The 26,960-nt window shown below is 41.7% G+C and overlaps 1 protein-coding gene across 1 annotated transcript in view; it reads right to left on the reverse strand.

The window, feature by feature from the left end:
* DNAAF11 (dynein axonemal assembly factor 11) overlaps positions 1-26,960 on the reverse strand; it is a 92,674-nt gene that overhangs the window by 61,258 nt on the left and 4,456 nt on the right. The window contains exons 2-5 of the mRNA XM_079125651.1: positions 23,943-24,110; positions 20,380-20,457; positions 7,215-7,387; positions 1,417-1,622 (exon numbers count right to left, since the gene is read on the reverse strand). Coding sequence (XP_078981777.1) covers positions 1,417-1,622; positions 7,215-7,387; positions 20,380-20,457; positions 23,943-24,110 — 625 coding nt within the window. The remainder of the gene's footprint in view (positions 1-1,416; positions 1,623-7,214; positions 7,388-20,379; positions 20,458-23,942; positions 24,111-26,960) is intronic.

The following is a 26,960-nucleotide window of genomic DNA, read 5'->3' on the forward strand; positions in this document are numbered from 1 at the left end:
GTTGATAGATGAGCTTAAGTTTGGAAAGCAATTTGACAATACATATTGGTTGAAAAGATGTCACAACTTATTTGTAGCAGTGTCCCTATTCAGTGTCCCAGAGAACCTTTGATATCTTCATAAGGAAATTCGTGCAACACTGAGAAAACAGAACAGGGCAAACAAGGCACCGTGGCCATGCACAGGGGGGTTGGGTGGCTGCTTGGGGCTGCTGAGCTGGCACTCACTAGCAGAGCCCCTGTCACAGCCAGTGTGCAATCTCATCCGCCCCGGCCAGAGAATCACTGCCTGCTAAACATTTTGAATATTACTCTGTAATAAATTACAATTTATTCACCCAATGGAATGTTTGTTATTCTATAATTAGGATGAATGATTTCACTGTACCTGTCTTCATCTGCAGAGATCTCAAAAACATGTTGAATGAAAAGCAAAGCTGCAGAAAGATGTCATTCAAACCAAACACGTACACACTCACACACAAACTGTTCTTGTTTAAAGAGGCACAATCATGTTTAAAGCCATCCAAAAAAGATGGGCTCAACGTATATCAAACATATACCAACTTCAGATGGCAGACACCTGAAGGAAAGAACTGGATGCGGAGGTTCTCAGCACACATCTAACTCTCTTAATGACATTTTATTATTCTTAAATGCATTCTACTGTCATGTGCAACAAATTAGAATGACTGAAAACATTAATTAAAAAATATGTAAAGCAAACATATAAACAATTGTCATTTATTGAATCTGGGTAGTGGAATTATAGATGCCTATTTAATTGCTTTTAAGACATTTGTCTATCCCTGAATTATAAACATATTTTCCCAATTTTAAGAGATTTTGTTATCTAAATATTTAAAGCTTTCACTGTATGGAAACCAATCAACTGAGTACAGTTGCAATTCACTTAAATAGCATGAAAAAATCAGATTCATAGAAAAGACCAATTAGAGGGTTATTAATCACGTTAAAAGTGTATTCATTATATAATTCACAAAACAGAATGTTTTATGATGCAATCAGAATTATTCAATTTATAATCATGTGATTTGCATTTAACTTTTCTAAAATATTCCTACTTTATAAATCAAAGTACACCTGTTAATTCATCATTCCTGTATATCTTTTATACAGATTTCTCTGAGGATAATTTTAGATGCAAATTAAAGTTGCCAGTTTAGAAGAAGCATTTTTCTCTAAGGGAAAAGGTCTCCTACAACTGTCAGGAACTATGGGATATTACATTTTCCCCTCCAAAATTTATATCATACTTAATCTTCAAATTAGTCCTCTGGAATATAAGTGGTACTGTGAACCCCTTGGGGAGAGGACACAGCTAGCTATCCTGGTAAGACTTAACTGGAAAGCAAACTTGTGATTGACATATGGAGCTGTGTGGCTGTCTTTATACCTGTGGCCAAAGAAGTCTGGGTGACTCGGCTTCTTCCTGTCTTCATTTTCCCGTTGTTCCTCAAGCTTTCTCCGAGCTTCCTCTTTGTCTTTGGCTCTTCTGAGGCAGTAAGCTTTTTCCTGCTCTCTGATTTGCTGCTCAACTACTGGATAGTTTTGTAATGCCTGGATCCTTTCTGAACGCTCTATTTCTTTACCATCCAGCCACTTCAATTAAAAACGAAAAACAGCAACAACAAAAACAGCACAATTATTCAAAAGTAGCAGTGTGAATGAATCTCAAGTTGATTTTGAATGGAATATTTTTAACTTAGAAATAGTGTGCCATAATGATAGAGAATTAATACAAAGTAATTAATATAAAATATCAGAAACACTGGTCCAAATCAATGTTTAGTTCATACAATTAACAGTATATAAAGCACCTTTCCTGGAAATAATAATAAATAGGCCTTCTGTCAAAACTGGGAATTAATGCCAACCTCTCCAAATATTGATGTTAATTTATAACTACTTACTACATTAAAGATTTGAATGCTAAAGCCAAATCGTAGCTCCAAACTAAAACAAGGACCCTTCCAAAATGCTCTCCACAGCAGGGCCTTGAATCTTCATAAATTTGAGCTCAATACAAATGAGCCCATGTTCCACCCTTGACAATGAGACACACAGTCTCATTGCTATAGTCTATAATTGCTATAGTCTATGTTTAAATCTGGTATTTTTATAATCTTCCAAATTAAAATATTAAAATAAGACACCAACTAAAACCTGAAAAGACAAAGCTACCAGTTTAAAGACACCCATTTATTTATCTACTTCATCCTACAAAAGAAGTAAGGTAGGGAGAGATGTGCTAGGCAGATGACAGTCCATGTTCCCATCTCAGTGAAGGTCAGCACACATGGCAAGGACTGCAGACATGAGTGAGTTAAGGCTGACAAGGCTGATCCTTATGAGGATGTCAAGTCCTTATAAGTAAAAGAAGAAGGCAGGAATGTCAGGTCAGAGTTGAGAGAGATGTGGACTTGATACATTGCTGGCTCTGAGAACTCAGGAAGAGGCCACAGGCTCAGAAATGTAGGGATCTTTGAGATGCTGGAAAAGGCAAAGAAAGGAATTTTTGAGCCTCCAAAGAGAGAGCCTTGTCAACACCTTAAATTTAGCCCAGTAAAGTCATTTTAGACTTCTGACCTCCAGAACTGTAAGATAAATCTGTACTGTTTTAAGCCACTAAGTTTGGGATAATTCATTACAAAAGAAATTCAAAAGGAAAAGGAAAAAAAAAAAAAAAACAGAAAATGTAGTAAAATATAAAATAAAAAAACTACTGGGACAAGTTAATTATAAATCAAATTGTAATGTGCAGATTTGTAAAAAATAATTTAAAATAAGAACACATGTGTTTGCTACAGATGGGCTGGAGATTAGGTTCTAAGCCACCTAGCAGCCAAGCAAAATAGAAAACAAAAGCAGTTACACAATTTTCACTATCTTTAATGTAAAAAGTATAATTTTTTCTGGTTTTCCTCTAATCCTTGGCTCTAAAATGCACTTCTACAGCAGAGTTTCATAATGGAGAACTTGAGGAAAGTTGTGAATTGACAATACCCCATTAGAACAACAGGCTTCTTCTAGCACCGTTCAATGTACGAAGAGGCCATAAGTCTAAACTCAAATTTAATAAAATCTGTTCCTTTTTTGCATTGTTATTTTTTATAATTATAATTATACATAATAGGGGGATTCGTTGTTACATAGTTTTACATGCACATGATATAAATATAATTTAATATAAATATAAATATAAATATAATTTGGGCAATTTTGTTCCTCAGTACCTCCCATAAATCCTATTCCTCAAGGTGATAATTGTGATCCATAAACTTCAATTAACCTAGTTTAAACTAGGGTTAGGACATAATTATTTGAAAAATTCAAAATAAATAAACTTTATTAATCATATAAATGTAATAAATCCCTATAAATCCCTATAATAAATAAAATAAATCCCTATAATAGACATAAAATGTAAGTATTAACATATTTGAATCATATTATGCAAATAACATACATAAATAGCACAAATATGTATTATATGTAAATGTATAATTTTATAACCTTTTAGAAAATTCTAGAAAAATTTAATTTCTTTCAACTGGGATTTTGATGACTATTGGGAAGAAAGAGGACATTCTCTTACCCATATCTCGAGTATATTTATTTATGTATTTATTTTGATAGTTTCCCTTTATATTTGGTTTAAGTAACTATTGACTTAAATAGTCTAACTGCTTCTAAGGAATGATGACAAATGACTCCCCGACACCTTACAGACAGGAAACAAAGGACCTTACTGAACTGATGTCAAATTTGGGACTGTGCCCCAACCCACTCCAGGGACCTCAATTTGCTTGATGACTTGTCAGGTCATCTTTAAAACTGGCCCAAGTTTCCTCCGAGTGAAAGTCACTTTTGACTTTAGAAGTCCTGATGAACAGAGATTAAGTCTTAAGTTGAGCACTTTAGTATTCCTTGATGCTTCTTCACTCATGATCCCTGCACCACAGAGATAGTGTCCCCACTTACTGAAAATGATTGTGCACTGCTGCAGCGAAGAAGAGAAGAATTAAGCCTTCTCGAGTCCTCAGAGAAGTCCTCCATCTAAGAATTATTATCCAGCCATACATGAGTCGAAAGAGGATGCAGTTTGTAGCAGTAGGAGAGGAGGCAGACCTGTTTCTGCTCACGCACCTCTTTTCCACGAGGCTGCGGTGCCTACTTCCCACCCAGAGTGGCTCAGACACTGGGGAAGGAACACTTGGAAGGAGCTGACTTTCCTCCCACCTCTTCATGTGACTGTCTAAGATCAGTCACTACCCAGTCATTATGGTTAGAATTGGGTGAAGTTCTAACCTCCAGACCTTACTTGGAAGTAAAGTGCATGTAGGTATAATTCATGAAGACTAATCAATCACACGGAGCGTGTGGACCCTGATGTAACTTGTCTGGATCTACAAAAAGCTTGCCATGTGAAAATACAGGGACCCAAGAGGACACTGTGAAGACAAAGGTGGAGATCAAGGTAACACACCAACAAGACAGATAAGGCCAAAGACTGGCAGCGAATCTTCAGAAACTAGGAAGGATTTAGGGAACAGATTCTCCTCCCAGTCCTCATGGAGCCTGCTCTGTCCCACCTTGACCTTGAACAGCTGGCCTATAGAACTATGAGACAGTAAATTTCTGGTGTTTAAGCTACCCAGCTTGTGGCATTTTGTTAGAGTAGTCCCAGGAAAATAATATATCTATTAACATAATTCCTTTCAATCAGATTGCAAGGTCCCAATGAAATGGCAATTAGGATTCCAAACTTGATCAACCTATTTTCAAATACAAGTAAACACATTTATGAATATCATTTTTCAGCAGGAAGCTCTTATGGCTACTGTCTATTATAGCTACTGATTGAGTGCAGTCTTTCTAAAACAAAAGCTTTGATCCAGAAGTCAAGAATTCATGCAGAAAGAAGCAGCAAGTGACAAGACACAGGCAGGTTCAAATCCCACCTGGCCCGCTTGCCAGATGTGTCAGTGCAAACAAAGAGCATCAGTTCCCTGAGCCCTGACTTCTCTCTCTGAATGCACTGCACTGTTTCTTACATGGGTTGCGAGGATCAGAGATGCTGTGCACATGGCAATTGCCACTAGCCCGGTCCCATTTCCAGTACCGGGATGACAGTCTCACACAGCCAGCCTAACACAGCAGCGCTGGCACAGGGTCAGCTGTGGCTGCCATACAGTCATCCAGCTCCTTAGTCCTTCCAAAGAAGTGGTCCAGGAGTTCGAGGACAGGCTCCACTCCTGTGATTCGCGGACCCTCATTCATTTTCTGGGAAGCCACTGTACAATGATGATCAGTCTTGGTTGCATTTGACTCTAGATTCAATCACCTAAATCACTCATTCTCTTACCCTAAGAAATGTTACATGAGAAGGAATGTGTCCCACTAACTTAGCAGTCAGCAGTCTCTCAACACGGAGAGAACACAGAAGTCTAAGGAACAAATGCTCTCTAAGTGAGAAGATGCTGACCACAAAGCACCCTCCTTCAGCAGCCTGGGGTCACAGGGAGGGTAGGGACTCCTGGAAGCACATGAAACTAACACTACTGACTGCTTCAGTATTCTCAGTTGTACACTTCCTCTTAAAATGTTATTTTTCCTAGGTTCCAAAATTATTAAATCTAGGGATATGATGCGACTATATTAACATTATGATATAATATATAATTTTTGGTCATCAACCCTGGTTCCTGTTTGTAACTCCCTTCCAGGGCTGGTCCCCTGCCTTTACCTGGCTATAAAGAAGCTCTCTGACTAACGTTTTCTGAGTAGGTCATAAGACTCCTCATTCCAGAGAGTTCCCACACCTTACCCTTGAGGAAGAAAAGCTGAAGACACTAAACCAGCCTTTCTGGCTTTCCCCACCCAGTCCCTTAGCCATTGTGCTGTGTGATGAAGTCTCCATTCAAACAACAGCGTGCTCGGGGCTTTCGGGGCACTGAACATGGGGAGGATCCTGGAGGGAGGTGCGCCCTTCCCACACACCTCACTCTGTGATCTCTTCATCATGCCCTTTGTAATGTCCTTTCTACTCACTTGGTAAACAAACTATTTCTCTGTGAGCTGCTCAAGCAAACTAAGCAACCTCAAGAAAGCCTGACTTACAGCTGGTCTCTCAGAAGCACAGATAAAAACACCTGGCCTATGACTGACACCTAAAATGAGGGGGGCAGTCTTGGAATCTAGGGCCTACGCCCTCACTCTGTGGGATCTGATCCAGGATGGACCTGGAGAAGAAGATGCTCGGATCAGAGGACACCCAGCTGGTGCCCACTGCTGCAGAGCTGCTGCTAGCTGCAAGGGTGGGGCAACGCCACGCGTCTAGTGCCAGAAGTGTCCACACTGCCTTGGTGTGAGGCACGGGACAGAGGAAGGCGTGCTGCATGCTTTCCTGGATGAACGTGTAGGGCAGTCACTATGGACTGAGGCCTCTGAACCAGCAGCGGCCGCATGATCCAAGAGTAAAAATGCAAATACTGTGCCTAGTGTCAGACCTGACCCAGAGACTTGGGTGCGGAGCTCGCAACCCGTGCTTTAAACAGCCCTCTCTCACGCACAGCCAACTCCGAGGCCCACTGCCGTAGAAAATGAGCTAGTAAAAACAACAGCAGGCTGGTCATGATGGCACACACCAGTAATCCCAGGGTCTCCGGAGGCCGAGGCAGGAGGATCATGAGTTCAAAGCCAGACTCAGCAAGATCAAGACACTAAGCAACTCAGTGAGACCCTGTCTCTAAATAAAATATAAAATAGGACTGGGGATGTGGCTCAGTGGTCGAGTGCCCCTGAGTTCAATCCCCAGAACCCCCACCAGAAAAAAGACAATAACAAAAAAAGTAATTATAAAAACTTAGTAGTTTAAGTACATAATACAAGAGTATATAGCTGTAGCTACCTTTGGAACACTAACCTACTGGTAGTGAGATGAATTATTAGTAGTGGTGATGAATGTGCTTTGCAACCATGATTTGAACTTAACAAGAAATACTTCAATTAAGTCTAAACATGTAGCTACTGAAACAATGTGAAAATTTTAGAAGTCAAAGAATTCATTTTGTCTCTCTGGAATGTTCCATCCTTGGCAGCAACACTTTCCCTGACAATGCTGTGAATACATCAGGAATCACTGGAGTTGCTCATTTTCATTTCTCTGTGCCTCTTACACTTTGACTTAACCTTTAGCTGTTGAAGAGTGGCTACCACGAACAGCCTGTAGCCATCGAAGTCAGCACACGGGTTGCCCATGAGGAACAGCTCCTTCAGGTGGACATTGTACTGCAGGGTTTTGACACTGCTCAGCTCTCCAATGAAATTCACAGTCAAGTCGAGTTTTGCCAGCCATTCACATCCTGTAGAAAAGAAAAGGAAGAAAGAAGAAAAAGGAAAAATCACAGGGTATTAGAATGTGTGTAATAGCACATTATAGATGTAAGAACTGTAATATTTTAAATCTGCTGACTAACTGCATTGCTTACCAAGAAATGGTTTTTCAGAAGTACCAGCTCAAAGACTTAGTCTTATTTCACTTTCCTGTCTTCATCTCCCCTTATATTCAACCCTTCCTGTTCACCTCTTCAAGGCCCTGGCTGGTGACTGCTTAGATTTGGTCACTCTCTGACATGGAGAAAGCCAAGGTGGTGGCTACTAGGGTAGGCACTACATAAAAACAAAACTGCCCACGAGATACCATCCCAAGGTGTCCTCCTTGGAGTTGCCAGGTACATAGGACTCATTTCATCATAGAAGATGATGCTGGGAAGCGTCCCCAACAGGAAGGGCATTTCCCAAAGCCAATACAAAATACTGACATTTGCAAAGTCACCCAGAAAGGAGAGAATGACTCCAAAGCCACTGAGAAGCGAACCTAAGGTTTCAACTGAGGAGAAGAGAAGGTTTCAATGCCAGGAAGAATGAAAGAAAAAGAGTCGGCTGCTGAAACCAAGTCCTATGGTAAATCTGACCCAGTCACCGACATTTTACAGCCAGCCAGATGCTACTGAAACTTGAATCAGATTCAAATTTGACCTTGACTTAACTGCCCTCACTCATTCACCTTCATGGGAACTTGGTGGTTAGGAATTAGACAGGAGTTTAAGTCCTACCTCTGCCTCATCCTTGCCACTGTGACATTGGGTGGATAGGTTACAAGCTTTGGCCTCCTCATCTACAGAGTTCTAACGGTATTGGTAACACCATTGGCAGGAGTTGTTTGGAAGTTAAAACAAGAAGATTCCTGTAAAGTGCTGGGCATGGTCCCTGCCACGTAGAGAGCTTCAGACCTTATTTAACTACTACAACAATGCGCTGCATGTAGTATGAACGACCATTGTTATGGTTAGGATGCGAGGTGTCCCCCAAAACCTCACATGTGAGACAATGCAGGAAGGTTCGGAGGAGAAATAATTGGGGTGTAAAAGCCCTAACCCAATCCACGAATTAATCTCTGATGGGATTAGTTGAGGGTTATGGTATACCACGGGGGCTCATGTAATGGGGGGATGAAGGGCGCAGTGTCAGTAACCACACAGACACCTGAGCCAGGTAAGCGCAGGCGAGCTTGTAGCTGCTGACTCATTTATTGCGGAAGCTCCTTCTTCTTTTATTGAGCACCTATCCAATCAGCGCGTCAGTCAGCATGTCACACCCCTTGAAGCCACTAATCATTTAGTCTCCTAGAACCACCAATGATTTGAGGGTTTTGTATTTTGCACCAATGGGGATATATTACTCCACAGAGGGTGGCTGGAGGAGGTGGGAATTGGGGCATTGGTCTGGGGTATATATTTTGTTTCTGGAGAATGGAAACTCACTCTTTCTGCTGCCTAATCACCACGATGTGAGCTGCTTCCCTCCGCACACTCTCCCACCATGATGTTCAGCCTCACCTTGAACCCCAAGGAATGGAGCCGGCCTTCTATGGACTAAGATTCTGAAACCTTGAGTCCTCAAATAAGCCTTTCCTCCTCTATAATTGTGCTAGTCAGACCCTTTTAGTCACAAAAGTGAAAAAGTTGACTAAAACAACCATGGATTTCCTCTCTTCAGCCTCTCAACTGTCTTGGTAACACTGACTCTACTTCCTGCTCTCCTTACCTCTTGTGTGGGCCTCTCCATCTCTTAATTCTACCCTTGACCCAATACCCTTGCATTGTCTTCCTGATGGTGACAGTGAAGGTCACCAGATTAACTAATCCCAGATTCTGAGGACTCCCACGCCATGACTCCATATTCAACCTTCCAACTGAACGTCGCATTCCTGTTCAGAATGCCTGTAAGACACCACATTCAACGCATTCAAAACAGAACTCTCCACATTTCTTCTCTCTCTCCAGTCCTCAGTACAGTTTCTCTATGTCTAAATTCTATTAGCGTCATTACCATTTTTGTGTCATATGTGAGTTTGACACCAAAGGTCTAGTCATGAACTCGAAAAGTTATTCTCTCAATCCCCTCATGTCATCAGCCAAACCCAACCGATGTTTACTCCTAAATTCTTCTCATGCACTTCCTGTCCACTATAATCTTCTTACCTACACTCAACTCTAATTCAGGTTCTTATCAGCTTTTGCATGGAATATGGAAATAATCTCCTGAATCTACCTATCTTAAGAATATAGGAAGTAAAGAAGAAGAGAAATGGAAAAAGGCAGGAAAATAGAAGATAAGAGTGAAACCTCCTATCATGCCATGAAGCGAAGAAGAACTCCGAGAATGATAAGAACTGTCAAAACAGAGGGGCCTGCTTGAAAGGGGTCCTTTGGCCCAGCCTGGGGCAATCTGATCAGCAAACAAAATGATAGTGACATTATTCATTGACTAAAACAAGAATCCATGAGTCCACACTGATAAAGGGACCATGAATGAATGAGTAAATAAGCAAATGGGAGAGAAGGCAAAGTTCTTTCTTGAAGTGGGACGTCATCTAATAAATATAAAATATAAGAGGAATGACAGCATTACCAGCCATTAATGAATGGTAAAACTATGTGTGAAAGCATGATAAGGGGTAAGACAGACACGCAATGTCGAAGTATCTTCCACAAGTTACTCATTAATTAAAACATGAGATACAGTGACTTTACAATAGTAACTTGCACATTTCCTCATGACAATCACCCTCTAACACACACATTATCCCACTTTAATTCTCTGTACAGTATTTGTCACATCTGATATTTTTCTTGTTTTGCTTGAGTGTTTGACCTATCTCCCTCTGTTAGAATTCAAGCTCCTTGCAGCCTGAGATTGCTTTGCATGTGACTTTATTTACTCCTTGGCATAGCGAGGCCTTAGAAACACTTGTGGAAGAAAGAAGGGAGGAGCAAGCGAGAGAGGGGGTCAGGGAAGAATGTGGAAAGCCACAAAGAGAGGATAAGTGGGTAACTGGGGCAGATCAACAGGGAGATTAGTTAGTTGCTCAGGTGAGAACTAAAGGAAGTACAACTTCAAAGATAATGGAGCAACAGAGGGAAAATAATGGAATTGGCAGGACTCAGTGTAGGTCAGATTCCTTCAGTGCCACCAGGTGACCATGATAGCTGTACGTTATGTGTTGGCAAATACACTTTTATGATAAGAAATAAATCAGCACACATTTAAAAAAAGAAATTTACATGCCCAATTAGAACAATGGTTAAGAAACCTCTAATATAATCAATAAAGTAGTAGAGGAACATTGAAAGCGATGGCTATCAAGCTTTATCAGAGCATGGGGAAGCCTTAGACATGAAGAAAGCGGGAAGAGGCAGCACCGCCTGCGGGTCACAGCTACAGCAATGCAAAAGGTAAGGCGCCAGGAAGACGCCACAAATGGCACCGTAAGGAGGCAATTGAGAGCGCACCTCACTCTAGTTTAACATTTGCAACACTGCTGTATTTGACACTTGGCACGTGAATAAACAAAAGGAGAAAATATATGAAATGGATAGAAAACTAAGATAAAAGTCATCATGGCTTCCTCGGAGGTCACAGATATGCTCTCGGGCATACGCCACGCCTATCAACTTTCCAGGTGATATACTGACCCAAAGCTCAGTCTGCATGAAGCTCTTCACATAGAGCATCGTACTTAAATCTTAGTCCTGGCACCGGGAGAGGGAGAAGGGAAAGTGGGGAAAGGGAGAAGGGAAAGTGGGGAGAGGGAGGGAGGGGACATCTAGGTCGGGTAGCTGAGTGTGGGCGTCTGGCACCCAGAGGTTGCCATCTAGTGCTCTCCAGCCACTCCTCCAGGAGAGCTGGCGTCCCACCGTTTCCCCTCCCTGTCCCTACCCTCGTGACTTGCCTGACAGTAGACTGTGGTCGCAGTGAAGTCCTGGGGCCTCTCAGATGGGCCACAATCTCACAGCTCACAGCTTCTGCTGGAGTTTCTGGAATGCTCTCTTGGGAAGGCCTGCTCCTGCGACACTACCTGGACCTGTCGGGAGCCATACGGAACACCCGCTGCCTTGAGCTCATCATGCAGTGAGAGCCCGAGTCCCTGGGAATCTCGAGGGCAGCACCAAAGAACGGAACACACGTGTGGACAGAGGCCAGGAAGCAGCACCAGGCGGTGACTGGAAAACCGGCGTAGGAGCAGATTCTCCGACATCAGGTGCCCCAGTGCTGCCAGGGATCAAGGGAGACCACCGGCCGCCTGCCTGCCCGATGCCTGACCCCCAAATTTACTTCCATGTGTGTATGTACGCGTGCAGTGGGGGTGAGGTTCTAAGCTCTGAGGCATCGAAACATGTGATTAGAACTCTAACACAAACGAACTAAAACATTACCAATGTTCTCCAGACTCCTAAATGGAGGAGTTAGGATTTGAACTCAGATCTGCCCAGTTGAAAAGTCTTTCTGAACTGGTGCACTTGAGGGTCTCTGTGCCATTGTTAGTATTTATTACCAAATCATCATCATCATCACCATCATCTCAAAACACAGAACACAAATCTGGGTCGATAAGTGAAGGCAGCTGTCACCACCCAGCAGAGCGTGGTCTGGGCAGGACATGGCTGGAACTCACAGTGGCAGAGAGGGCCAGACCAGCCACGGGGGAGGGGGCTGGGATGAGCAGGGCTGAGAGCGGGTGGGAAGTGAGTGCATCCCCTCCCAACCAGGGCAGAGCCAAGACAAGCCCCACAGACACCCCGCATGTGAGGCGAAAACGTGAGGAGGGTGGGTGGAGGGAACTGGGGGCCTTGAGGAGGGTGGCAGAGAGCGAGATCTACATCCCCCACATCCGGAGGCCAGCAGATGACATCTCAACTGGAAGGTCAAGAAAGAGCAGAGCAGCGTGCTTGGAAATATGGACACCCACGTGATATGAGCACATTACGTAGACACGGGAAGCAGAAGGAACACAGAACTAAGAGTGGCACCCCTGGGGAGCAGGGCTTGGAGGCTGAGGACATCGCCAAAAGGCTGCTTTTCAACCACAGTATAGCATTCTGACTTTAAACTCCTGTTGTTTTACTGTGTTGAACATACTACCATTTACACAGCAAAGGAAGCACCCAACAGAACGAAGAGACAGCCTACAGGATGGGAGGAAAGACTGGCAAACCACACCTCTCACCAGGGGTTAAGAACCAAAGCACATAAGGAACAGACAACTCAATAGCAAAAGTCAAATCATCCGATTAAGAGTGGCCAATAGAGCTAAATAAAACATTTTTCAAAAGAAGATATCCAAATGGCCAAGGGGTACATGGAAAAACACTCACCACCACCAGATATGAGGGAAATGCAGATCAAAGTCACTTGAGGTATTGCCTCACTCCAGCTAGAACTTTTTTGAATGAAAAAAGACAAAAGGTAATACATGCTAGTGAGAATGTAGAGAAAAAGGAACTCTTACACACTGTTGGTGGGAATGTAAATTATTATAGCCAGTGTTGAAACAGTATGGAGGTCCCTAAAAAATTTGAAAATAGAACTATCACATAATCCAGTAATCCCATTCCTGGGCCTTATATCTAAAGGAATGAAATCAGCATGTCTGAGAGACATCTGCACTTCTGTGGCTACTACAGCAATATTCACAATAACCCAGAAATGGAAACAACCCAAGTTGCCACCAACCAAAGAATAGATAAAGAAAACATAGTATTTATACACAGTGGAATATTATGCAGCCATAGAAAAGAGGAAAGCCTGTCACTTGCAATAGCATGGGTGGCACTGGAGGTCACCAGCTAAGTGAAACAAGCCAGGCGCAGAAAGACAAGTACCACATGATCCCACTCACATGAAATCTAAAAGAGTTGATCCCATACAAGTTGAAAATAGAATGACTGGTGGTTAGCAGAAGCTGGAGAGCGTGGAAGGGAGGGGGATAGAGAAGGGTTGATTAATGGCTACCTTAAAAATGTTTTTTATTTTTTAATTTTTATATTTTTATTTTTACAGGCCACATTTTGATTCATTGTACACAAATGGGGTACTTCTTTTCGTTTCTATGGTTGTGCACGATATAGATTCACACCATTCATGCAATCATACATGTTCATAGAGTAATGATGTCTAACAATGTTTTTCTTTCAAAAAAGAAAAGGCCAATATTTGAATGACTCCAACAAGGTGAAAATTTCATATAGTTTGGATTTTACAGAGGAAGGACCCAGGACTCTCCAAATGTTCATCAAAGCGATCAATCTTAACTCCCCGCAGCCTGGCCCTTACATAAGACAGCACATGTGCCATCTGACAGGTCCTCACCCAGCCGGCCAGCCTCAAGGGTACCTGCCCTCTGGAGTCAGGTGCTCCTGCTTTCAGGTTAGTCCCAGCCTGTCTCCTGTCCAGCAGAGGTCCAGTAGGTGACCCTGGGGACAACAACCAGGATGACTGGCCCAGGTCGGGGGAGGGACAGGGGGAACATGCACTGTCAGCAACCCCAACCCTCCTTCCAGGTGAGAGTGGGGAGGAAGGATGCGAAAACAGGACCCTTGATTTGACCCTGGTGACTCCTCAACAAAGAGGAACGAGGAAAAAGAATAGCAGACACGAACTTTGTTTTGCATCCAAAAAAGAAAAGAAAGAAAGAATGTTTTAAAAATCATACTGAGATTTACTCAAGCAGGCAGGCTGAGTGTAGATACTCATCTCCCACTCTACGCTTCAAATTAAATAAAAAGCACATATTTAACTCCAGATAAAATGCACCCTCCTTCTCTAGCCACATCAAACATATCTTAGAGTACCCTGCAGCCAGTGCTTCCTTTTAGAGCTGGAAGGCAGAGCGCCAGAGGAACACCTGTCAGGTAAAGGATGGAGGTGGACCGCAGGCTGCAGCCTGCGCGCTCCAGAGGAGAATAGCGACGATGCCGCCCTCTAGTGGTGGATGAGCAATCGCACCACAAAACAAAACTCGGGTCCTGTGAGAACCAGCCCTGGATCACCCGGCCTGCAGCGAACCTTTGAATTATTTCTCTGACATTTCGGTTAAAATCGCACTGCCACAAGACACGGATCTAGAGTAAATGCTGTCATCCCCTTTGTTCACAGATAACGCCGGGGCAGGGCTGTAGTGTTCGCTGGGAGAGCGCAGTGATTCCATTCCTCGAGCAGAAAATGCTGAAGGAAGGAGGACTCATCTCAGATTTTGCACTGATGCTAGGGAGCTTCATAATGACAATTTTCTAGGTTTTGTGGGTTAAAATTTTAAAAATAACTTATGATGCATATTTATGTCTTGGTTGCCACTTAACCTTGATAGTCACTGAAATATCCATTTTGCACACTAGCAGGCCATTGACAAAGCCCACCATGACCTAAGTCGAGTCCTCCCAGTTGTAGCTATTGCCAGATGGGAGTCGGCGGGGAGAGCAGCTTGCCTGCCCCTGCTCCAGGTCCTGCCTCTGAAGTGAAGCTGCCAGTCAGCTTGCTGCACCCACTCAGACTGCAGCCTGCCAGGCCAGACAGAGCTGGGCACCAGCCCACGCCAGCCACTCACACCCCCAGTCTCTGTGATGATAATCAGATAGCAAGTGCTGCCACTAAGAGAAAAACACCACGAAACTCAAGGCTGCAAATAAAACAAAACCACAAAGGAAGAGAGAAGACATCGAAAACAAAGAGTTCTAAGAAGTGCCTAGAAAAAAATCATTTGAAGCTATCTCATCCATAAAGTAACAACAGACATCACAGAAAAGCAGCAACCAGGGTACGGGAGTGAATTCAGAAGAATAAAAATTAAGGCCAAAATAAAAAGAGTCCATTGTAAAAACTGAACAGGAATTAGTTATTCTGAAATTTAAATCTGGTGGAATATCCCAGACCGAAGAATAACAAAACAAAGGAATTTAAATAAGAAATACAGGTTAAAAAACATGAAAGTTCAGTATAATACAATCAAAATCCTATTAAAATAAATTCTAAGGGAAATCAAAGAAAACAGAGAACAGAAAGTTATCAGGTAATTAGAGATAGAAAGACAGATAGATAATGGGAGGGAGGGAGGAAAATGCTAGTCAAGAATTTTGTATCTGGGAAAATTATCTTTCAAAATTGAAAAAGAGCTGGGCATGGTGGTGCTTGTAATACCAACTACCTCAGGAGGTTGAGACAGGAGGATCACAAATTCAAGATCAGTCTCAGCAATTTCGTGAGACCCTTTCTCAAAAAAAAAAAAAAATAGTAAATAAATAAAAATTACTGGGGATGTAGCTCAATAATAAAGTGCCCCTGAGTTCAATATCAAGTACCAAAAATGGTGGTGATGATGATGACAGTAATAAATGAAAGAAAGTAAAAACATGTGTAGGTCAAATAAAAACTGAGCATTTGTCACAACCAGATCTATGCTATCAGAAACTCTACAGGGTATTTTTCAGCTGAAACGAATTCATACTAGGGAGTAACTCAAATTCATATGAAAAAAAATAAGAGCCGGCCTGGCTCAGCCATAGGGGACAGGGCCCTCGCAGGCTGGGCCGGAGCTTGGGATGGGCGGCTCGGTGGCCTGGCCGAAGACACTGCAGTGGGTAGCCTGGCATCATAAAGGAGCTGCTGAAGAGTCAATTCTATCTGAAGGTGCCACCAGAGGGGATTCTTAAGTCTCCTGAAACTGCAGGCATGGATTTCAACCAGCTGGAGGCACTTTTGAGAGTTCAGTCCAGAAAACATGGTCACATCTAAGCCACTATCATTTCCAAATTCTGCAGATCCATACAACAAAAACTTGAGAACCTCATGAACAAGAGCTATTGGAACAATGGACATCGGGGCCTGAGCTGGAGAGTTGATGGCAAGACTGTCAGGGACTCCATCAAACATGCCCCAAGGCCACAACAGGGCTGGAATTCTGGAAAAGTGGACAGGGCAAGGCAAGCATTGTGGAATAGTAGTTGGTGTCAAAGAAAAGTTAAATGAAGGGACATAACAGGACTTCAAATACCGAAGTTCCAATCCTTCCCCATCACCTACCAACAAAACAGTCAGGTATCTGAATCTACGTCTGAAATTTGAAGAGGTCAAGGTCAAGGTTAATAAATCCTAAAGAAGCTTTCAGAGGTAGAAGAATCAATCAACACAATGATATAGCCACCCCAACTAAATTACAGGAAAAAAGTTGGATTTATTGAAATAAAGGTGTTTGTAATTTCCTCCCAACTGAACTTTAAAAAAAATATGTATCATGTTCCCCATTGGCATTAAATCCTCAAATTCAAATCTTAAAAAAAGGACCCTCAGGGCTGGGGATATAGCTCAGTTGGTTGAGTGCTTGCCTTGCAAGCACAAGGCCCTGGGTTCAAATCCCCAGTACCGCAAAAAAAAAAAAAAAAGGACCCTCAATAATAGTAATTACATAGGTAAATACAAAATACAATAAAATATTTTTCCTTGGTATCTATTTTTTTAAAAAATGACTATAGAAGAGATAATTATAAATCTGTTACTAGACATAATATACAAACATATAATTTGTGACAATAACAGCATAAATGAGGAGAAAAACACCTACATAAAGCAACGTTTTGTATACTATTGAAATTCAGTTGAGATTAATGTAAACTAAATCAAGATGCTAACTGTAATTATCAGTGCACTACTAAGAAAAAACTCAATATAGTCAAAGAAAAACAAAAAGGGAATTGAAACAGTATACTAGAAACTAACAAAAGTGAAGGCAGTAATACAGAAAGAGAAGAACAAAACAGACATAAATGCATAAAAAATAAATAGCAAAATGAAGATATAATTACTACCTTATCACTAATTAAATTAAATGTAAGTGGATAAAATTCTCCAGTTAAAAGGCAAAGATGGATGATGGGTAAAAAATAAAAACATGATACATCAAAATGCCAAAGTGACATACTTTAGGTTCAAAGACACAAATAGTTGTAATGTTAAAGGATGTACAAAGATTATGCCAAGAAAATAGTGACCAAAGAAAGAAAGAAAGAAAGAAAACAGAAAAAGAGCTGGAGGGGTTATACTAATATCATACAAAATAGACTTTAAGGCAAAGATTATTATTAGCAATAATGAAAGACATTTTAAAATGACTAGAAGATCAGTTCATCATGAAGATAAAACAATTAAAGAGTGTGTATGTTCCTAAAGGCAGAGACCCAAAATATATGAAGCATAAACTGACAGAACCGAAAGAGAAACAATAATAGAGAACTCAATAACTTGCTTTTAATAATAGATAGAACAAGTATAACATCACTTTCAAAAAACAAAACAAGATAAACAAACAAAAAATTCTGGCCCTAATAAGCATTACTAGAACATTCAACCCAAGAAAAGCATAATAAACATTTTTTCCAAGTGTACAGGAAACATCCTCTAAGATAGAATGTTAAGCTATAAAACAATTTTCAATAAATTTAAGACAATTTAAATCACATAAAGTATGTTCTCTGACCCCGGTGGAATGGAACTAGAAATCAATAAAAGAAAATAACTTGGGAAATTCACAAACATGTGGAAATTAAACGATACTTCTAAACAAGCAATGTGACAGAGAAGAAATCACAAAATCAGAAAATACTTTGAGATTAATTAAAAACACAACATATCAAAATTTAATGTATGTAAGGAAAGTAGTGCTCAAAAGGAAATCACAGTTGCAAATGACTACACAGCAAAAAAAAGAAGTATCGAGCCAATAACCTAACCTTCCCTTTTAAGTAATAAATAAAGATAAAATAAAAGCAAAAAGTAGAAAAGAAACAATAAAACTTAGAAAACAAAAAATAGAGAATATAAAACATAAATTAGCAAAGTCAAAAGATTGTTCTTTGAAAATATCAACTAAATTGACCTCTAGCTATACTGACCAAGGAAAAAAGAGGGAAGACTCAAACTTGAAAATCAAGAGTCAGAAAGGGAGCTAATCTTACAGAAATAAAAAGGAATACAAGCGAATAGATAGAAAAATTGTATAATGGTGAATAAGATAACCTAGCTGACATGGACAAATCCTAGGAAGAAGTAAACTATAAAAGCAGACTGAAGAAGAAATAGAATATTTGAGCAGGTCTATAAAAAGGAAGAAATTAAATCAGTCATCAACATTCTTTCTACATTCGTCTCACCCCAATTAGAATGACTATTGTCAAGAACATAAGCAATAATAGGTGTTGGCAAGGATGTAGGGAAAAGGCACATTCATACATCGCTGGTGGAGTTGAAAATTGGTGCAGCCACTCTGGAAAACAGTAATGGAGATTCCTCAGAAAACTTGAAATGGATCTACCATTTGACCCAGTTATCTCACTCTGGTTTATACCAAAAGGACCTAAAATTAGCACACTACAGTAACACAGCCACATCAATGTTTATAGCAGCTCAATTCACAATAGCTAGATTGTGGAACCAACCTAGATGCCCTTCAATAGATGAATGGATAAAGAAACTGTGGTATATGTACACAATGGAATATTATTTGGTCATAAAGAAGAATAAAATTATGGCATTTGCAGGTAAATGGATAGAGTTGGGAATATCATACTAAGTGAAATAAGCCAATTCCAAAAAACCAAAGGCCGAATTTTTTCTCTAATAAGTGGATGCTGATACATAATGGGGCAGGGAGGTTAAGGAAAGAATGGAGGAACTTTGGATTGTATAGAGGGAAATGAGGGGGGAAGGGGTGGGAGAAGGAAAGAGTGGACTGAGACAGACATCATTACCCTATGTACATGTATGATTACACAAACCGTGTGAATAAATGAAAAGTGGCACCCCATTTGTGTGCAATGAATCAAATTAATGCAGTCTGTAAAAATAAAATTAAAAAAAAATTGTTTCTACATAGGGGTTGGGGGTAAAGTTTAGTAGTAGAGCACTTGGCTAGCATGCCTAAGACCATGGGTTTATTCCCAGCACTACAAAAGGGGAAAGGGAGAAGAGGAAGAGAGAGAGAGAGAGAGAGAGAGAGAGGAAGAAATAGGAAGGAAGGGAAGGAAGGAAGGAAGGGAAAGGAAAGGAAAGGAAAGGAAAAAGAAACGAAAGTGAAATGAAAAAAATCTTTCTACCTAGGACAAGAAGGTTTCCCAGTATATTCTACCAAATGTAAATTTTGGTACCAAAATTTTTCACGAACCAATTTTTCACAAACTCTGTCAATAAAATAAAAATAGAAGAAACATTTTCCAGTTCATTCTATAAGGTTGATGTGATCCTGACAATAAAACCAAAGACGTCTCAAGAAAGGAAAAGCATGGGCATAATTAAGGTAACTGTGCAGCACTGTATTCTTGTCCTAAAAATATTCCATTTGTAGAAAGCATTAGTGAAGTTGGGTGGACGTGGGCACTTGTGCAGACGACCGGTGTAAGTCGGTACACTCTTGTGGGAGAAAAATTGGACAATATATTTCAAAATATGCATATTTAAGCCCAGGAATTCCATTTCTAAATAAAATCTGTGGGGGGGGGGGGGGGACGTGCACATGAACATGAAGTGAAATGCAGAAGGATGCTCACTGCAGCCAGATGCTGAAAGCCCCCCAGACGTCCGCCGCGGGCAAGCGGTTAGACGAGGCAGCCTGCGGTCATCCCGCTACACAGCCCAGTCCCCTTGCCTGAATGCCTAAAGAGCAAGGGAATGTCACGGAGACCAGTTTCCAAAACTGTACTTGCAGTAGGACCCCAGTGACGGAAAGCAAGACCCTACTCACCAGAGCACCCCTCCACCCCCTCCAGGCGGCACTGGGTTGGGAAGGAGAGTGGAGTCCCAGTTTGAATTCATATACTGTTTGAAGTTTTGCAAGAATTAACAAATGTAAGATTTATATAAGATGTCAGTTTAATAGTATACTTATAGTTTATGTAATACTCTCGAACATTATTTAAAATCTTGATTTAATAATTTAACTCAGAATAAAATAAAAGAAGAAAATTCTTACCTTCCAAATTTTCAATTTTTTCAATGTTGTTTAAAGCTAAATTCAAATATTCAAGTTTCTTGAGTTTGCTTACATTTTCTGAAATAAACAAAAGTGTAATTAACCTTCAAAATAAAAGACATTTTTACATGATTTATTATGAAAATGATAAACTTGATGGATTATTATTATTATGGCTATTAAAGTCTTGCTGTAAAATAATAGGTTTCCTCACTGTTAAGTCACATTGAATCAGGTTTCCTTTACTTGAAGCCCAAACCATCCTGATACAGGACTATCTTTTTTAATAATTCTGAATATCAACACACACAAAACACGAAGTAGAAACACGTCAAGGAGCCGGGGTAGAAGGGGGCCTTTTAAAAGCAGCTAATCAGAAGATAGAGCTAGCCTTGCTGAGTGCCTGGGACATGTCACTCAATGTTGAAGAGGGGTCTGAGAGTTTGCATATATTATCTATCCTCATAATATCTGTCTCCTTTATACAAATCAGAACACCGAGGTATGGAGAATTAATCCACTCGTCCAAGGTTACAGGTTACAGCCAGGAAATGTGACTCTGGAGCTTGGCACTAAATAATTACACTGTGCCTTAAAAGAAGAGTTCTTTGTAAGATGACATGAAAGATGAAATTTCTGCTAAGGAAAATGACTTTGGGGCAGCCTAACTTAAATAATGTCTCTTCTGCCCATTTCTCAGAGATATTATGAAACTCCAATGTGATGATTTATAATCATCACCCTCATCATCTTTAATTAATAGCTCATTTAAAAATTTATAAAACAACATGTATTTGATCCCCTAGACCTGAGAGTGACGCTTCAGCAATTGGGGTCTCAGTCTACTCATGTTTTAAAATGAGGATTTGTGGATGAAGTTTCTCTGTGCAATTATTCAAGTAATATGAATGTTTACAAAAAGCTCCCTAGCGACATCCCAGCATTCAATAGGCAACAGATTTGGAGGTTTCTACGTGCCAAGAATTATGATAGACGGAACGTCTAGTCTGCATCCTGAACGAAAGTACTCATTGCTATCCTTGTTAAAATGGCCGGCCCACACTAGAACACCTGTCCCAAGAAGGAGTCCCTCCCCTCCTTTGTCTTTGCCATATGTACAGCCCTCCAACTGCTGCAGAGTCACCTGAAAGAAATAACCATAAGGTTTGTTCAGGAAGAAATTCCTCAATTAACTCATCAAGAACCAAGGGGACAGGTTGGTCAGGAGAAGAAGAAAGAAAGAAGACCCCATTAGGAAAGATGATGAGGCCCCCTCAGGAAAGGGGAAGAGGGGTCGGAAAGCAGTTACTCGACTGTATAGCAGAGCCACAGACTTCCGGGGGGCCCCTTCCTTCTCAGGTGGAAAGAGCTTGCAGAACCCCCCTTTATGAGGCCCACAGGGAACCTGTTGTGAAGTTGGGTACTGGCACTTTAAAGGGACCGCAGATGGTCCTCAGCTCACACTTGGATCAACACTATGGAGAGCTTCCTCCACAGCCCATCTGCATCTCCCTGTAGGGAGCAGAGCTCTAGGAAAGAAACTTCCACCAACTTCTACCTCAAAGGCACAAGATTTGAATCTCAGAGAAGTAGTTTCACTTGCTAAATAAGCGCCCATATGCCTATGGGTGGAGCCACACTGAAAATCCCATTATTAGGATTTAAAAGAGTGTTTAATTTAAGAATACTTTGGAAGCAAAAATTTAAGCTTTCTCACAGCTCTGAAAAGGCATGAAATACTATGCTACTAATTAGTAATTGTGATGGACCCAGCTGTGGAGATTAAAATTCAGGAACTCTTTTAGATGTGTACAATTAGGACCGATCTTCAACAGCCCGTGCAGAAAAGCTGGTGGTGTTCTGTAAAAGTCTTTTTAATTGAACAATGTGCCAGAGTTTCTAATTTCTGGTAAAGTAAAAGATGCCAAAAATAATTATCCGAAGAAATATAGAGTGTTAGTAAATCTTCCAAAAATGATGCAAATCTAGGCTTTTCACAATCCCAGAGCCAGTTTTCAATTATCCATAGGGGTTTTTGACCTCAGCAGTGCTCACATCTTGGACTGGAACTTCTTTCTTGTGGGTAGCTGCCCTGGGCATGGTTATGATGGTTAGCAGTGTCCCTGGTCACTCCCTTCTAGACTTCAGTAACACCCCCCACGAGACACACACACACACACACACACACACACACACACACACACACACACACAGAACCTCTGAAAATGAAAACTGTCTCCAGCCTTTGCAGAATGCCCCCTGTTGAGAAACACTGCAGGTCACCACTGAAAGTTAACCATGAACTTGAAGGCTGACCTCTGGGCTTGGAGCAGAGCGGGGATGAGTACTTTGCTTCAACAGGCTCCACCCCTCCTCCTCTGCTCCACCTTCTGGGCTGGCCAGGGAAGCCCTGGGGCAAGTCGACCTGAGAGCAGCAGTAGCCCAGCAGCTTTGGAGTTCCTGGTGAGCCGGGCACCAAGCACATTATTTCACATGTGCTGGCTATTATCAGCCGTTTTATAGATGACAAAACTATTTCACTACCTGATTTGTCCAATTCATACAGTGATAAGTGGCAGGGGCAGGGTTCACAGGCAGGTCTACCTGGTGCCAGAGCCCGGCTTCCTTTTACCACCAAGAGCATTGCCGACACTCAACCTGTTTCCACGTAGCAAGACCTCCATTCGGGTGACCCCACGGTCCTCTCTTCTTTCTGCCCCTTAATTCATTTTTGTGGGGTAGGGTAGGGGTGTTGGGGTGGGGGAAGGTTCAATGTATCTGATGCATAAATTGGAAGAAGAAACCGGGCACGTTCAGTCTCATACTCTTTCCTGACTTCTGGAATCTTTGTCAGCAGAGAGCACATGGTCCCAACCCCCACTTGCCATAAATCAAGGGCACACGTGGATAAGGGAAATTTGCAGTTGTCCAGTCCTGCACGTGACAGGGCAGATGAGTTTATTTTGGGGGCTTATTAGAGACCCTACATGGCTGCAAGTCTAAGCCACATTCTTCCAAAAGCCCCATTAGTTGATTTTCAGAGACCTAACCCTGCATTGACTCATTTTCACCCCAGACTAGAACCCCATCAGTTCTAGTTCCGAAGAATTTAGTAAATCTTCCAAAAATGTTGCCAATCTAGGCTTTTTATAATCCCAGAGCCAGGGATCCTGATCCTGAGTGCAGCCTTGCACACACACAATGTGGCAGAACTAGCCATCACAGTCTGGTAACCTAACTAGGACCCATCCAGTCCCACATGATCCTTTTGGTTTCCCAGAGTGACAAAAAATTCCTTTTTAAAAATCAGGTCAACTAATGTGTTCCTTGCATTTAACTCATGTCCCAGCATCTTAATGGGAGACTTTTTCAGGCAACAAGACAAAGTACACCTGGAAAGGTTCAGGGAGATGTTCGACACACACCTCCCAGGAGATGGCTATGCCTAATGCCCATGTTGTTCTTTTTCAGTTACTGCTTCCTCTGAGAATAACACTGCATTTTCTAGAATTCTCCCATTCAAAAATGTTAAAACATCATTAGAACAAAGTATTGAAACTTACCAATTTTTCCAATGAGGTTATTTTGAAGATAGAGAATTTTTAAATCCCGGCACCATTTGTCAATGTGTTCTAGCTTTTCTATTTCTTGCTGATGCAAGGAGAGTTCCTCCAGGGAAAAAATTACACAGTCATTGTGTTCAGCATTCCGTCTAATGAGGTCTTCTGTGACTGAAAGAAAATTTGTTGCATACTTCATTTCCATCCTCATTGTTCGTCATCGGGTTATTATGTTCTTAACGCGCTACTTTTCGTTGCAGTTACATGTCTGTTTGCCAGGCCCAAGTGATTTTCAAAAGGAATGAGATCAGAAAAGTGATGCCTTCTCCTGGGGTTTCTGTGATGCCCTGATGTGAGTCAGAGGGAGGAAGGAAATGTGACGGTGTCTTAAGAATCCTATGTGTATTTGCACGTGTAGGGTCTATGTACCTTTTGCTGTGTGGATGCAGACGGAGTTGACAACTTATGGCTATCAGAATGCTGCTACGGACTCTCACGGTGGTACCATGTCAGACCAGATGAGATCCACTAACCCATCTGAGACAGAGTAAGTTCCACCCAGAGGCAGTCTGGCTGACAGTGGGTGAAAATAGGAGAATATCTCCCATTGTTCAATAAGGAGGGGTCATTCACTCATTCGTTTAATCAATATTTATTAATTTAAGTGCAGCTTAAGGGAAAGGAAAAGAACACCCAAGTCTTAGGTTGCAATCTTATAAAGTAAGCAGTACTTATTTTGCTTTCAGGAGGAATAAAAAGCTGTTCGCAGTAGGAGCAGAGATGTTAGTTCCCACTCCCTAACAAGAATGATGTACAGCACGGGGCTTCCCAGACTAGGAAGGTCAGGAATACGACAACAAAGGCACCAAGAGGCTGGGGACCACACCACGCTCCACTGCTGGAGCCACGAGTAAAATCAGGGATCATCTGTATAAGATGCACCCAAATCAAAGAGGCACAGACAACGGAGAAACCCTGCATTTTCTAGTGTTATCAAAGATGTCACTGCTGGGTGCACTGGCGCACACCTGAATCCCAGCAACTCCAGAGGGTGAGGCAGGAGGACCGCAAGTTTGAGGCCAGTCTCAAAACTTAGCAACTTAGCAAGACCCTGTCTCAAAATTTTAAAAAATGAAAAAGGCTGGGGATGTGACTCATGGTGAAGTGTCCCTGGGTTCAATCCCCAGTGCCAGGAGAAAAATAATCCATATAGTTATCCATATAGTTGAACCCTCACTTTCTAGGTAGAATATTGCATTCCCATTCTAGGTGACAATGAAGACTTATTGTCATTTGTAAGGTGCCAGGCACAACTCTAAATACTTGGCATCTATTAAAGTATGAGTGTATGGAGTTATTATTTACATTTGTCAGAGGAGGAGTCGAAGGACAGAGAGTCTGAGTAACTCGCCTGAGTCTTGGCAGTCAGTGCCAGCCAGGTGTTAAAGGCGAGTCCAGAGCCAGGCCTTGCGGTCTCAAGTGCTCTGCTGTGCCACTTCAAACATGAGCAAATAAGAGGCTGCTGAGATTCCCCAGCTTCCTGAAGCTACGGATTCATCTAGCTGAGGCACGTTCTCCACAGCGCCTGCAGCTGCCCCGCTGCTACACCACATCCTTAAAAGTGGAGTTTGCCTTTATTTTTTTAATGTAAAAACATGTATGAACTCAACCATTTGTGTGCAGTTAGCTGTACTTAGCTACTTCCAGTGGTAGGAGAGAGGGTGCTACAGTGACAGTTATTTAGAATTAAAAGACAAGGGCACTGTAGAGGTACTGAGATTAAAATACCATAAGTCCAGAATGTTCCAGCTGCTCTAGGCTTTGGCTCCACTGACAGGCAGAGACAGCTGCAAACCTGGTCCTGGGAAGGGACTCTGGCTGCAAAGGAGACTGAAGGGGATCCCCACCAGCCCTGGCTTTCTGGGACCCCTGTTAGCTATACCCTGCTGTCCCTGAAATGCCACCACTAGTTTGTAAGGCAACTTACACATACTGCTCTATTTAAGGCGGGGAGGGGGAGAAGCAAAAACAAAACTTCCTGAAAACCACATCTGAAAGGTATCAAAGCTACACACCAAGTTAGTTCTACCAGCTTTAATCAAGTGATGAGTAAATGGGCACAACCAATTTGAGAATATGATAAAGTTACTATGAATTTAAAATGAATTATCTATCTGTAATTTATATACAAAAGTTCTCTTCGTAAAGTGGGTTAAGGGTTTGAAATGGCACAACCAATATTATCTGAACAATCTTAATGAAATGTTGGAGTTACTCACTTATCAGACCCCCGTGCCTGATGGCATGTAGCTACAGAACCCACCATCTCACATGAGCATGGGCCTGGATACAGCCCGGGGGGGGGAAGTAGGAGTACACCAGAGGTCCATCTCTCCCCAGGCCAACTTCAAGGAGACTGAGAAGCTTAAATTAAATGTAGCCTTTTGGGTTACTACGATGGCATTCTTCCCAAGAGAGAACGATAGTCTTTATTTAGCTGTTTTATTTCTAACTTGGCACATGGGCTTTCCTTATATTCTGGCACCAAATCCTGGTTGAGGCTTAAGTTTGGCATCCATATTGAAGATGTAACCTTCCTCACTTGAACTCCAAAAGAGCTGCCATCCATGGTTGGGTCCAACGTGTTTGGGGGAACTCTGGTAGCATCTCAACATCACCTGGTCTCTGACCTTCAATGGACACATGGGCAACCACACAGCCTTCTTGGCTCTTGGGGTCCACTCAAAGTATCCATCACAGGCTTCCCTACATCCACACTCTTAAGACTTTCCCAGTCTGTCCAACCCTGAAGATTTATAGGGCTGACAAAGTTCCTACTGGTACCAAATATCCTTCCGCATTTCTTGCTACATCTCTCAAAATTTAAGAAACTCTTTTAATCATGCTATTATGTGTGTAAAACTAATCATTCACATGCAATGATCAAATCTTCCCTTTTCAGAGGCATGCAGATATTAGAAAGGAATTGTGTTGATCTCTGTCTCCTAACCATGAGATTTA

Source organism: Sciurus vulgaris (assembly GCF_902686455.1).
Source record: "Sciurus vulgaris genome assembly, chromosome: 1".
In the NCBI taxonomy this organism is placed as follows: domain Eukaryota; kingdom Metazoa; phylum Chordata; class Mammalia; order Rodentia; family Sciuridae; genus Sciurus; species Sciurus vulgaris.